Source organism: Ursus maritimus, unplaced genomic scaffold (genome assembly GCF_017311325.1).
Source record: "Ursus maritimus isolate PB19 unplaced genomic scaffold, ASM1731132v1 scaffold_3, whole genome shotgun sequence".
Taxonomy (NCBI): Eukaryota; Metazoa; Chordata; class Mammalia; order Carnivora; family Ursidae; genus Ursus; species Ursus maritimus.
In genome coordinates this window covers 87,051,690-87,063,998 of record NW_024425563.1, presented here as the reverse complement: position 1 = coordinate 87,063,998, position 12,309 = coordinate 87,051,690, and the positions used below count along the sequence as shown (strand labels likewise).

Genomic DNA, 12,309 nt, shown 5'->3' with positions numbered 1-12,309 from the left:
GGCAGAGGGAGAGAATCTCAAGCAGACTCCCCACTGAGCACACAGCAAGATGCGGGGCTCGATCCAGCAATGATGAGATCATGACCTGAGCCGAAGGCAGACGCTTAACCAACTGAGCCACCCAGACATCCCTTGATAGAGAAGATATTAAATATATGTTTCACTTACTAAAAATATAGGTAAGGATACATAACAGTCTTTTCTTCTCTACCTTGTTGAGATTTTACCCAGAATTAAATGTTATTTTAGGCTTGAGGTTTGACATCTCATAATTACCTACTATGTCATGGGTGGCATAATTAATATTAATTTAGAGTCATTTCATTATACCCACTGTCAGCTGTAAGTAGCGTTTAAACACCTTGGCCCAGTAATTCTGATCCATTTATTAGAGATTGTTTTATACAGGTAGTGATTGTATTTTAGGTTTATGTATGACAATTTTTCATTTCTCCCTTATTGTGTGGGTTTATGTTCTATATGAGAGAATAATCCAGATTGCTGAGGCTTCTATATTTTTGTAATCTTAGCTCTTTTAGGTAACTCTTTGGAAAATGTATGACACACTTCTCTGCTTTGTAAAGAGCTTATGAAATAGAATCTAGTCTCCTTTCTCTGTTCCCTCTGGTAGTCCTTAATCCTCTACCATAGTGGGAAGCCTTACCCAGCCAGAATGAACATTTTCTGTGTAAACTATCATATTGTATGCAAGTAGATGCCTGTTCCCCCCCTCCCCCATCTTGTTTCACTGGCTAGGACCTCTCCTATAAGTGTTAACTAGTCCTGACTTGGGGGAAAGCACTTCATCCATATTCTACTTTTTTAAGTATGATGTTAGATGGCCTTTATCAGATTAAACAAGTTCCTTTCTATTCCTAGTTTACTGACACTTTTTTTTATTATAAATTGTATGTCATCAAATAGTTTTTTCTCTGTTGAAATGATCAAATGGTTTTACTCCTTTATTCTGTTAATATAATACAGAAGTTTATTTTTAAATGTCAAACCCACCTTGGTTATGATGTATTACCCTTTTTATGTGTTCCTGGATTTGATCTACTTAATTTTTGTTAAAGATGTTTGCGTCTATAATCATAAGGGATACTGTTATGTAGTTTTCTTGTAATTTCTTTGTCTGACTTTGGTATTATTACTGTCCTCATTAATTAGGTTTGGAAGTATTTCCTCCTGTTCAGTTTTCTGAAAGAACTTGTATTTTCTTCTTACATGCTTTGTAGAATTCACCAGTGAAGCCATCGGGCCTGTGGTTTTCTTTGTAGGAAGTTTATAACTACAGATTTGATTTGGTTAATAGGTAAAAGGCTATTCAAATTATGTTTCTTTTTGAATGAGCTTTGATACTTTGTAAATTTCCAGGTATTTGTATATTCATCTAAGTTCCCTGATTTGTCAGAATAATGTTGTACATAATATTCTCTTACTGTCCTTGTTAATGTCATTAGAACCTATAGTGATAACCTCTTTTTAATTGTTTCTGTTGGTGGTTGTGTTCTTTTTTTTCTTCATCAGTTTAGCTGGGGGTTTATCAGTTTTGTTGATCTTTTCAGAGAGCCAAATTTTGAATTTATTAGTTTTCTCTGTTGTTTGTCTTTTTTATTGATTTCTGCTTTTGTCTTTTTTATTTCCTTCTACTTTGGATTTTCTTTGCCTTTTTTTTTTTAATATACGTTATACCATTGATTTTTAGACCTTTTCCCTCTGAAAATAAATTTAACAAGTTGTAAATTTCCCTCTAAGCACTTCACTTTTGATATGTTATGCTTTTATCTTCATTTGTTTAAAATATTTTCTAATTTCCATTGCAATTTCTTCTTTGATTCATGGGTTTTTTGGAAGTTTGTGTGTGTGTTTTTTTTTTTTCTTAATTTCGATTGTTTGTGATTTTCCTAGATGTCTTATGGATTTTTCAGTTTAATTCTGTTATCATCAAAAAACATACTCTGTGTTATTCCAGTTATTTAAATTTATTGAGTCTAGTTTTATGTGGTCTGTCTTGCTGAATGAACCATGTGTGCTTGACAAAAACGTGTAATCTACAGTTGTTGGTTATAGTGTGCTATAAAGATCAGTTAGGTCAAGGTAGTGTAATGCATTTAGTGATAAGGTGTTCAGATCTTCTCTGTCTCTACTGATATTTTATATAGTCTTTCTATCAATTGCTGAAGGACAGAAGTTACAGTTTTCTACCGTGACTGTGGACCTTTTAAGTCTGTCAATTCTTGACGCCTCCGTTTTGAAGCTATTACTAGCTCTGTTAAAGCTGTGTTACATACATTATTTGTTATTGTTATACCTTCCTGATGAACTGGTGCTTTCATCATTGTGAAATATCCCTCTTTAGCTTTGTTAATACTTACTGTCATGCAGCTTGTTTTATCTGATATTAATTTAGCTACTTCAGCCTTTTTATTCTCAATGTTTACATGATATATCTTCTGTCCATTTACTTTCAACTCCTCTGTGTCTTTATTTTTAAAGTGTATCTCCTGTAGACAATAAATAGTTGTCTTTTTGTCTGTTCTGGTGATCTCTGCCTTTTAATTGGAGAGTTTAGTCCAGTGACATTATATAATTATTAATAAGGTTTTATTTAGGTGTATAGTTTTATCTGTTTTTTGTTTATCCCATTTGTTTTGGGGAGTTTTTTGCTTTCTCTTTTCTCCCTTATCTGTCTTCTTTGGATTCTTTGGAAATTTTTTTTTTAATTCCATTTTAATTTATTAGATTTTTATCTGAACCTTCTCATGTGATGTTTTTAGGGGTTCTTCTATAGATTGCCATATACATCCCTAAGTTTCCATAATGTTCATAGAGTTAATACTGCACCATGTTATATAAAATGCAGAAACCTCATGTTTATAGAAGTACATTTACATCTGCATGCATCTGGTGCAATTTTTTTAGTTTAAAATATCCATTTGGTTCTTTTTTACACTTTCAATCACTCTGCTGAGGTTTCCTATTACTTGTTGTAAACATTTTTTTTTTAAACCTCACTGAGGTTCTTGCCTAATAACTGTAGAGTCTGGATCATCTCAGAGTTGGAAGCTGTTGATGATCTTTTCCCTTGAAAACTGGTAACATTTCCAAGCTTTTTGTATATGTAGTAAATTTTAATATATCCTGGAAGTTGTGAAAGTTATATTGTGTAAAACTCAGTATTTTTTAATATTTTTTTTACATTGCTCCTGAGTGTTGATGGTATTTTTAGTGATTAATCAGCCTGATTAGACTCTAATTGTACACTGCTATACCTGCAGCTGGCCATGCCTCAGACCTCAGTTCAATTCTCAAGCCTTGGTTGCCAGCCACTTTGTGTTTGCTCTGCACAGGCATGGTTGATGAGTCAGCTGAAGACTAGTGCTGAGCTTAAATATAGAATTAGGCATTCTTGGGGCGCCTGGGTGGCGCAGGCGTTAAGCGTCTGCCTTCAGCTCAGGGCGTGATCCCCGCGTTACGGGATCGAGCCCCACATCAGGCTCCTCCGCTATGAGCCTGCTTCTTCCTCTCCCACTCCCCCTGCTTGTGTTCCCTCTCTCGCTGGCTGTCTCTATCTCTGTCAAATAAATAAATAAAATCTTTAAAAAAAAAAAGATTTAGGCATTCTTCTCTGGCTCTCATCCTTTCTGAAGTTCCCATCTCACTCTCTAGCAGCCCTGGTCGAACCAGGGCTCCTTTCCGTTGTACCTTTGGCCTGAAAGACTGCTGGATTTTTTTGTTTTGTTTTTCTCTCTGAGTTTTAGCCACCCTGCCTTGCCGCCACCATGACTGTAGGCACTCTTAGGGCAAAGGCACAGAAAATGGAGAACTCACTTTCTTCTCTTGCTTGCTCTAGATTTCCATAGCCCTCTAAAACTACCTGCTTTTTTCCCCATCTCTAGAGCCCTCTGTTATGTTGTTTGTCTTACTTGTAGGAGGGTCTGTAGTTAGATGCCCACTCCTTCATATCAGAGTAGAAAACTTGCTCTTCTTTCTTGAGACCTTGTCTGTTTATTATTCTACCATACTCTAAGGTCTCTTCCTGCTTCTCTGTTGCAAGTGGGCAAAGTGTAACCAAAAGCTCATCGGAGTCACATACACCTAGGAAATCCCAGCCCTTCTGCTTGCTCATTTAAGGACAGTGTCCTTCACTTCGCTTTAGTTTCCCTATCTATAAATTGCTTTAGATTCCCCATCTATAAGTTAGACATTTTAATATTCTTAGGGGAAGGAATGATTGAATTTTAACTGGAATTATGTGAGGCAAATAGCACAGTACCCAGCACATAATATATATACTAAATAAAAATCTAACCCCTCTTAATCCTTCAGGGACTCCTCCTCTTCTGAATGACTTCAAAATGGCATTTAGCCTTACTCTACAAACCATTATCTGGGATCTCATTGACTGTTTTGGCTTTATCTTCCCTCTTAAAAGCCAAAGACTACCAAATCTAGTCAAAATGTGTCAAGAACTACAAATGTAAATATTTCAGTACCTCCTCGTAGCCCATGTGGATTTCCCGTAAGTCCTTCAAGAAACTCATGTCCAAATCTGAATTCATCATTTTCTCTCTCCATCCCCAAACCAAGCTGCTTCTGCTGCATTTAGACATTCAGTTAATAATATCACCAAATCGTGAAAGAAAAAAAAAAATCTAAGTGTATCCTTAAATTTTTTTGCTCCATATTTCTCAAATGTAATTACCAAATCCTGCTGTTCCCCTTTTACAGTATTCCCAACCTGTTTCCTCATATCTGTCCTACTGCCTCTGGTTTGGTTTGGGCACTCACCATTTTGCTTCAATGCTACAACTGCCTTTAGTCTGTTTACGCGGTCTACCATCCAACATGATGTTTCCCAAATTCAAACCTCTAACTGTATTTTTTCACTGCTTAAAACCCATCGTTGGTTTCCCGTTCCCTTCAGGGTAAATGCCCAGCTCCTAGCAGCCTGCACAGAGTACATCTGCTGCGTCCCTTCCACGTGGGCAGGCGCCTCACACTCTGTGTGGAACGCTTTGCAGTCAAAGGCATCCACTTTCCCAGGCAGCTGTGACTTTAACAGAAACCCTCTCAGCCCCCCCATCTTTCCTCACTTGGTTCTTAACTATTTGTCCTTTGAAATTCAGTTTAGGCAGTGCCTTTTGTTTTCCAGATCATCTCAACGTAAGGGAGGTTTCTCCCATGATCCCATAGCATCCTGTAGTTAGCTGCTGTCACTGGATTGTGAACTCCTGAGGGGAAACTGTCTGCTGCTGCTCAAGCGTTGTTTGCAATCTCTCTCTCCGCCTCCCTCTCCCTCTCAATCCCCACAGATAGTATACTGTTTACTTTTATCAGAGACTAAGGGCTAGAGATGACATTTAGGAATTTAATGAATAAGAGTCCTATTTAACCTTTACTGACTGATTTCTATCATTCGTATGAGCCAAATGCCATCTGTCTTCATTATATGTAATCATCATTTCATATATAATATATTTAAATTTTAGATTGTAAGTGTGTCCTGAGGCCTAGTCAATATTTTCACACTAAAAACCCATAACTAAGGCCAAGCGGTCTTCTATAACCTAACCAGTGGTTCTGCCTCACTGGCGAGCAGTTCTCAGCCTTCGCGCTGCTGACGTTTAGGCTGGGCAGTTCTTTGTTGCGGGAGACTGTCCCGTGCGTTGTCGGTTGTGTAGCAGCCTCCCAAATGCCCATGCCAGAGTCTCAGGTACTGCGTGTGTGTGGCATAAATTGGAAAGGGAAGATGGTGCCAAGTACCAAAAGTATTCCTTCTGAATAGGAACTTAATCCATGAAATGCCTAACTCTTCTGCCCTGTAAGAATCACCAGCGTGTTTAATATATTCACTCTGCTTAAAATGTTGTTCCAGTTTTGAAGAATGACTTTTGGTCTTGCCTCACTCTTTACAGAAACTTTACAAAATGTGTTCATTTGATCTTTGTAAGTAGCACTGTTCCTCTCCTCCTTTTTCCAGGAGCTCATTTGACCATGAAACTTCTTGAAAATTTGAGAGAAGTGGGGGAGTTGAAATTTGCAGTGCCATGTTCCACATATTGTCAGCTTTAAAGATCATTCCCAACAGCAGTTGGGAGAGGATCAGACTTCTGTTGAGTTATTACAGTTCAAAAACTGTATATAGTCGGGATTTGATGTAAAAACTTTTAGTCGGAATGCTTCTCCCATCTTGGATTTCTTCGTGTTGGTCCTTAATTTTGCCTACCCTTCCTTTTCTTTTTAGACAGTCCATGCTCTTATGGGAAGCGCTGTGCAGCCCTTACTGACTTCAGTGGGAGATGCCATAGAGGCCATAATCATCACTATGCATCAAGAAGATTTTTCTGGGTAAGCACTTTCAAACACAATTTTCACTAGCCTTTACTGCATTTGTTTTTCATTTACCCACCTCCACCCTTCCTCCCTAAGTCTGTTTCCACCTAGGCCTTGTTCCTCTTGTGAACGGTTTGGCCTCCAGCGTCGTACTACTTTATCCATTGTGAGTGCCATTAGCTGATTAAAGTTTTTCAATTCTTGTTTTCATCATTTCTCTCCTGTCATTGACACACAGAATCATTAACATTTGTGGGACTTGGCTTGGCACTGCAGGACTTCCGGTAGTTGGGACCATCTTTTGTTTTCAAGCTGATCTTGATCCTTCTTCCTCATAAATGCCTGTACTTGAGTCTCTGGCATAGGCATGTTATTTCTTATATAAAATGTCCCGGCTCTGCCATGATGCTAGTCTGAATCCTGCTCTGGCCTTAAGGGCACGCTGCATCCCAACCCCCTACAAGAATCATTTTCCTTTCTCAGAGTTTTGTGGCAACCCAATCTTGTTGTGTCACATCTAGCTTAATCAGTGCTTCGGGAGTATTCTACAGCTGTTTACAAGAGTACTGCTTATCTGTATCATATGTATCTTGCGAATAAAAATCACCGGTCCTAACCCAGTGTTTACTGAAATGTTTTTAAGGAGAGTAAGATGGTTTGAGCTCCATGTATTAGGACATTATTTGTAGAGAATTTGGAATAGTTATTGGCACATGCTTAGAGTGATTTTTTTAAAACTTAACCACATTCTAGAGCTAAACATTCAAATATTAATATGTAGATATGTGTTTTATATCCCTAGTTCATAGTTACTATTTTTGAATTTTCCTATTTCTGTTTATATTCATGTTGTTTAAATATATACTTTATTAAATGTCCAGCCACTAGTCTAGCTGTTTGTAGAAAATTGTGTGAATTTTATGCTGTCCTTTAATTTTTCACATCACTTATTTCATTCACAGAATATATTTTGAAAGGTAAAAGGTCACTGTTTTTAATAATAGACTGAAGCACAGAGGGTAAAGTGTATTATACACAAAATGCTCTAGTATTTGGAGACAGGAATACAAAACTGCTGATTTAGCAGTATTTGGAAGGAAATGAATTTTGTTCAGAAGTGGTCTGAGATGTCCCAGTTAGACCAATCCTCTATGCCTCTGAAAAGGAAACAGAAAGGGAAGGCTCGTTATTTTAGGTAAAGGGAGTAAAACAGGTTTACCTTGTCAGCCAGCTGTATATGGAGTGTGATTACAGAAGCCCTCTGCTATTTAAAAAGTATTGCTCGGGGCGCCTGGGTGGCTCAGTCATTAACTGTCTGCTTTCGGCTCAGGGCGTGATCCCGGAGTTCTGGGATCAAGCCCCACATCAGGCTCCTCCACTGGGAGCCTGCTTCTTCCTCTCCCACTCCCCCTGCTTGTGTTCCCTCTCTCACCAGCTGTCTCTCTCTCTCTGTCAAATAAATAAAATCTTAAAAAAAAAAAAAAAGTATTCCTTAACACAGTTTTCTGGTATTTGAAATGTGTTTAATAGGACCAGTGTGTTTCTCTCCAAATCAGATAAAGCTCGAAATGTAAATGTCTGATTGACATAGTACATTGATTGAAATTCTCTGATTTAATGTAAAATGACTCATCTCTGATTATAGCTTTGAATGGGGGAAGGAAGGCAGTAAAAAAAAATCTAGGAAGCCCCTAGATCCTGAAGTGATGGCTGTGCACCTCAGCCACGGGGAGAGCGCACGTGCACCCGCAAAAGTTCGGGGACCTGAAGGTGAGCATGTGCCACTTCTCAGGTGTGCATCCAGGTAGTCTTTCTGCCTTCAGCTTGCACGTGCAGGCTCTCATTATAAAGACCCTTCAGTTTCGGCACAGCTTCTGCTGCACTCCATCAGTTGAAAATCTCTTACTGAAAGCTTTGGCATAATTGGGAAAACTGCGCTTTAGCTAAAGATGGCCAAGCAAAATCATATTTTAATAAATTTAAATCCAGCTTCTAATTCACACTAAGAATTGATAATACCAATTTCAAAATTTTGTCTGATGGATTATTTTACTTATTTTGACATGTGCTTGGAACTGGTTTTAGTATATTATTTTCTAATCCTCATGGAGATCATTTCAAGTGACTAGATGAAAATTCTTGAAACACTCCTCTGGAGTAGTACAAGATAACAACAGTGCTTTTGATAAAGCAAAAGAAAACATGGAAGAGGTTGGTACCTTTTTTTTTTTCCAACCTAGTCTGTTGAACTGAACAAAGATAGGCCGTATAGTGGTCTGAATCTGACACAGCCAAATCCACATAACATTGCCGTCAGTGACTAAGCTGTGGTACCGAACACAGCATTAGTCCACCGTGCTCCCGGTTAGTGGCCTTGCGTTAGTTAGGACATTCTTTCTTACACCTGAACAGAATCTTTCCCTTCTGGAACTTCAGACTGGTTTCTCTATTTCTGTTTGCTTCTGGAAATAGAAGACCTTTGGTTAGCCTCCTCTGATAATAAGCATTCATTGCTGTCTTTGAAAATAATTAAGTTCGCCTCATTCTCTTGCTCTAGGCATTTGAGTCATATCTGTTGTTCTTCTTTAGACCATTGCCACTTTTTCTACGTCATTCTCAGAAAATGGAAACACTCATTTTTTGAAGACGATTCAGCACTTTGTAGCCAGTGATCTCATTGGTTAGCTAATTAATATCAGGTGATTTCTAATTTTGGTATAACTTCTTTCCTATAAATATTTCACATTCTTTTAATATATTCCTTAAAGAGCAATTATAAACACTTATAAATTATAAATAGTATTTCATGGAGCATCAGCTGGCATCATCTGTTGATCCAAATTAAAGCCTTTGCAAACCTCATCATCTGGGAGGAAAAAATTGCATACCATGTGTATTGTTACATAACCAGTTCCACAGGCAGAAATCTACTATTGGCCTGATCAGATTAAATAGCACAGGAGCAGAAATACCTTTGCCAAGAATTTGTTTGGGGAAGGCAGTGTTTTTCTGTCCTTACAAAGTGTAAAATGCTATTTCAGGCTTCATTATTGATTTATTCACTAACCAGGCAAAACATATGAGTGGATGGAGATTTGTAAAGCTGAGAAGGACCTTGAGAGGTCAGAGAGTGCATAAGGCACTATGTGTGAATCGCCTGAGACAGATGGTTGTCCTTTTCATTCTTAATAATCTCTCGGTAAATGGATTCTAAGATTTCTTTAGTAATCTTCCTAGCATCTTAAAACAGTTCTTTATAATTTAAACATTGCTTTATGCTCCTTAACTCTTAGTAAAAATAAGTAATACCTTTTTTACCACTACGGGAAAAATTGCTTAGGAATGAAACAGCAGGTGGCCGGGGGTGGGGGGGGCGGTCGGGCAAAAGTTGAATAGTGGCTGTTAGTGCACTGGCTGTCTTTTCTCTTTCACAGGTCACTGTCCGGCTCAGGAAAGCCTGATGTTCCTTGTTCTCTGTACATGAAGGAGCTTCAGGGTTTCATTGCCAGAGTTATGAGTGACTACTTCAAACACTTTGAATGCTTGGATTTTGTCTTTGACAACACTGAAGCTATCGCCCAAAGAGCAATTGAACTATTTATTCGCAATGCCAGTCTCATAAGACCTCTCGGTGAAGGTGGGAAAGTACGACTTGCTGCTGATTTTGCGCAGGTAAATTGATGCATAGCTACGAAGGGGGAAATGTTGCACCCTCAGTATTTTCTGTTCATTCAAAGACTAAGTTTGTATTCTTTACTGTTTTAAAGAGTTGAAGCAGAAAGAAAAATAAATTCATTTAAACTGAATTGGTAAGAAAAAGAGAAGAGTTTAAAGAGACTTTCATACCAGATTTTTTTTCTTTGTATTTAATAAACAAATCATCACTCATCTTTGAGATTTCAAGGTTAAGGTGAAGTAGCTCGTTCCATAGTACGGAAACATATCTCACTTTTACAGAATGTAGGGCTTTCTTACTATTTTATTATCCCATGAGGTTAGTATTGAGAAGAGTAATTGATTAATTTTGCTGGGAAATAATATAGGCAATGACATTTCCTTTGAATACTATAAAGGGGCTGTCTGTTGTAAAGAGAAAGAACTCCCAGCACATCTGTAATCCTCTAGTGGCCAGCTCAGTGTTCCAAGACAATGTTCTAATCCATTTAGATGCACAGTGGGCCACGTACATAGAGAGCCTGATTATTTGGTCTCCCTCTATTGAACCGAGTACCTTTCTTGTGTATAGCCAGCCTTGAAATCATTCCAGGCTCTTGAACCATGATCACCTCTTATAGAAAGGGGCTTTTCCCTTTTTCCTTTAGACAGATTTTTTTGAAGCCTTCCAATAGTATTAGAGGCAAAGAAGAAACACCTCACACATACTTGAATGAAAAGGTTCTGAAAGAGATCGCTAGTATTTACAAAGCATGTCAAAGGTGGACTCATTTTTTATGCTTTTCAGAGCTGTTAACTTTACTAGTCTAAAGAGTTATTCAGATGCATTATTCATAGTTTGACAGATCCTCCCAGCTAATAAAGGTAGTCACATTTAATGTCCTTATTTATGCCTGTGTGTATCTGGGAGCAGGTCTGGGTTCATTATTGCCACACCAAGGAGAAGATGTGGGGAACTCCTTGTACCAGGGGTGATTGTCAGACTCATATCTGATAGAGGTTCAGAGGGAACAGGAACATTATCTAATGTTTCAAGAGCCAGGCTCTTCGCATATTAATTGGTCTAAAATTAGTCATTTTCATCCCCCAATGATATGCCTGAGGCCACTAGACCATAATAAAGAGCTTTCCTTTGGGAAATATGTCTTAGGTAGCCTAGACATAAAAATGGGAATTAAATGTTAGCATTAATGTTGCTCCTTTGACCTTTCCCATTTTCAGAAGCTTCCTTCTCATGCCCTTGTACACTTTGCTTTGTTGCTACGGGTAAACTTCAGCTTAAAGAGGATTGTGTATAAACAGGGTGTTACCTGTCCCTTACTGCGGTCACAGGCTGCTCACTGAACTGAAAATACCGGGACGCACCACTTGTTTGTTAAAAACACTGTGAGTGCTACTGAAATGAGCGTCTGTTCTCTTTTTCCCCCTTTCCTCCTGAACTGTGTTTTTCTTTTCCTCTCCTCCTCCCTCCCCTGGCCTCCCTCCCGCACCAGTTTATTTGCATTCTGCTCCAGCTGGCTCTTGAGTCACTTTCCTGGAGGCAGCACTTCAAGTCCGATGAGAGTGGCAGTGTGCGAGATGGCCCAAATGTGCGTGCCAGCGCCGCACCGAGCGGCTCTTCCTCCCGCGTTTCATTTTAATGATACGCTCCCTTAGGAGTCTTGAAAGATTGAAAGCATTGTCCTGTAACCCTTGCTACGGCAGCCAGCGCCTGCTCAAAACACAGAGCCTCCCGTGGCCGGTTGAGCTCCCACCCCCCAGAAACTGCATTATTCGGACTTTGACTTGGCATCTCTTCTTTCTCCTGTTGCCCAGTCAGCCAGACCTTTTCTCAGGTCCCTTCCCGTAAGAGAAATGAGACTCATTAGTAGGCTCCCAGGCCTCCCGTTTGCCATTTCTTCAGTAGAGAAACTGCAGCATCTACTCAGTGGGAAGCCCCGCCGTGACACTGTGGCACTGATTCCTTTGTTCCCTCCCCGACGGTGTGGCCCAGTTTCAGAGCATCCTGCCATCAGCTTGCGGATGGTTCCCCACCCTGTGGGTTGTGGGCACAGGAGAGACAGGTGGGAGCGCTATCACATTTATGACCAGTAGCTTTGGTAAACAGGATCCAGCTACTCCTCCCCTCCCCCATATTTAAGGAAACAGTGAATTGGGGGTTTTGTTTAATTTGACGCAGTCTCTTGCCACACCTGCAGTCACGTGATGCCGCCCCTCAGCTTTCGGGACCATACTTAGTTGGATGTATTTTCCCGGGTGAGTCAAAAACACTTAGGTATTACCCTGACATCGTTC

The 12,309-nt window shown here is 39.2% G+C and overlaps 1 protein-coding gene across 1 annotated transcript in view; it reads left to right on the top strand.

Moving 5' to 3' along the window:
• The window catches only part of COG5 (component of oligomeric golgi complex 5), a 277,974-nt gene that overhangs the window by 245,571 nt on the left and 20,094 nt on the right, over positions 1–12,309 (top strand). The window contains exons 17-18 of the mRNA XM_008703618.2: positions 6,251–6,354; positions 9,774–10,011. Of these exons, the coding sequence (XP_008701840.2) occupies positions 6,251–6,354; positions 9,774–10,011 (342 nt within the window). The remainder of the gene's footprint in view (positions 1–6,250; positions 6,355–9,773; positions 10,012–12,309) is intronic.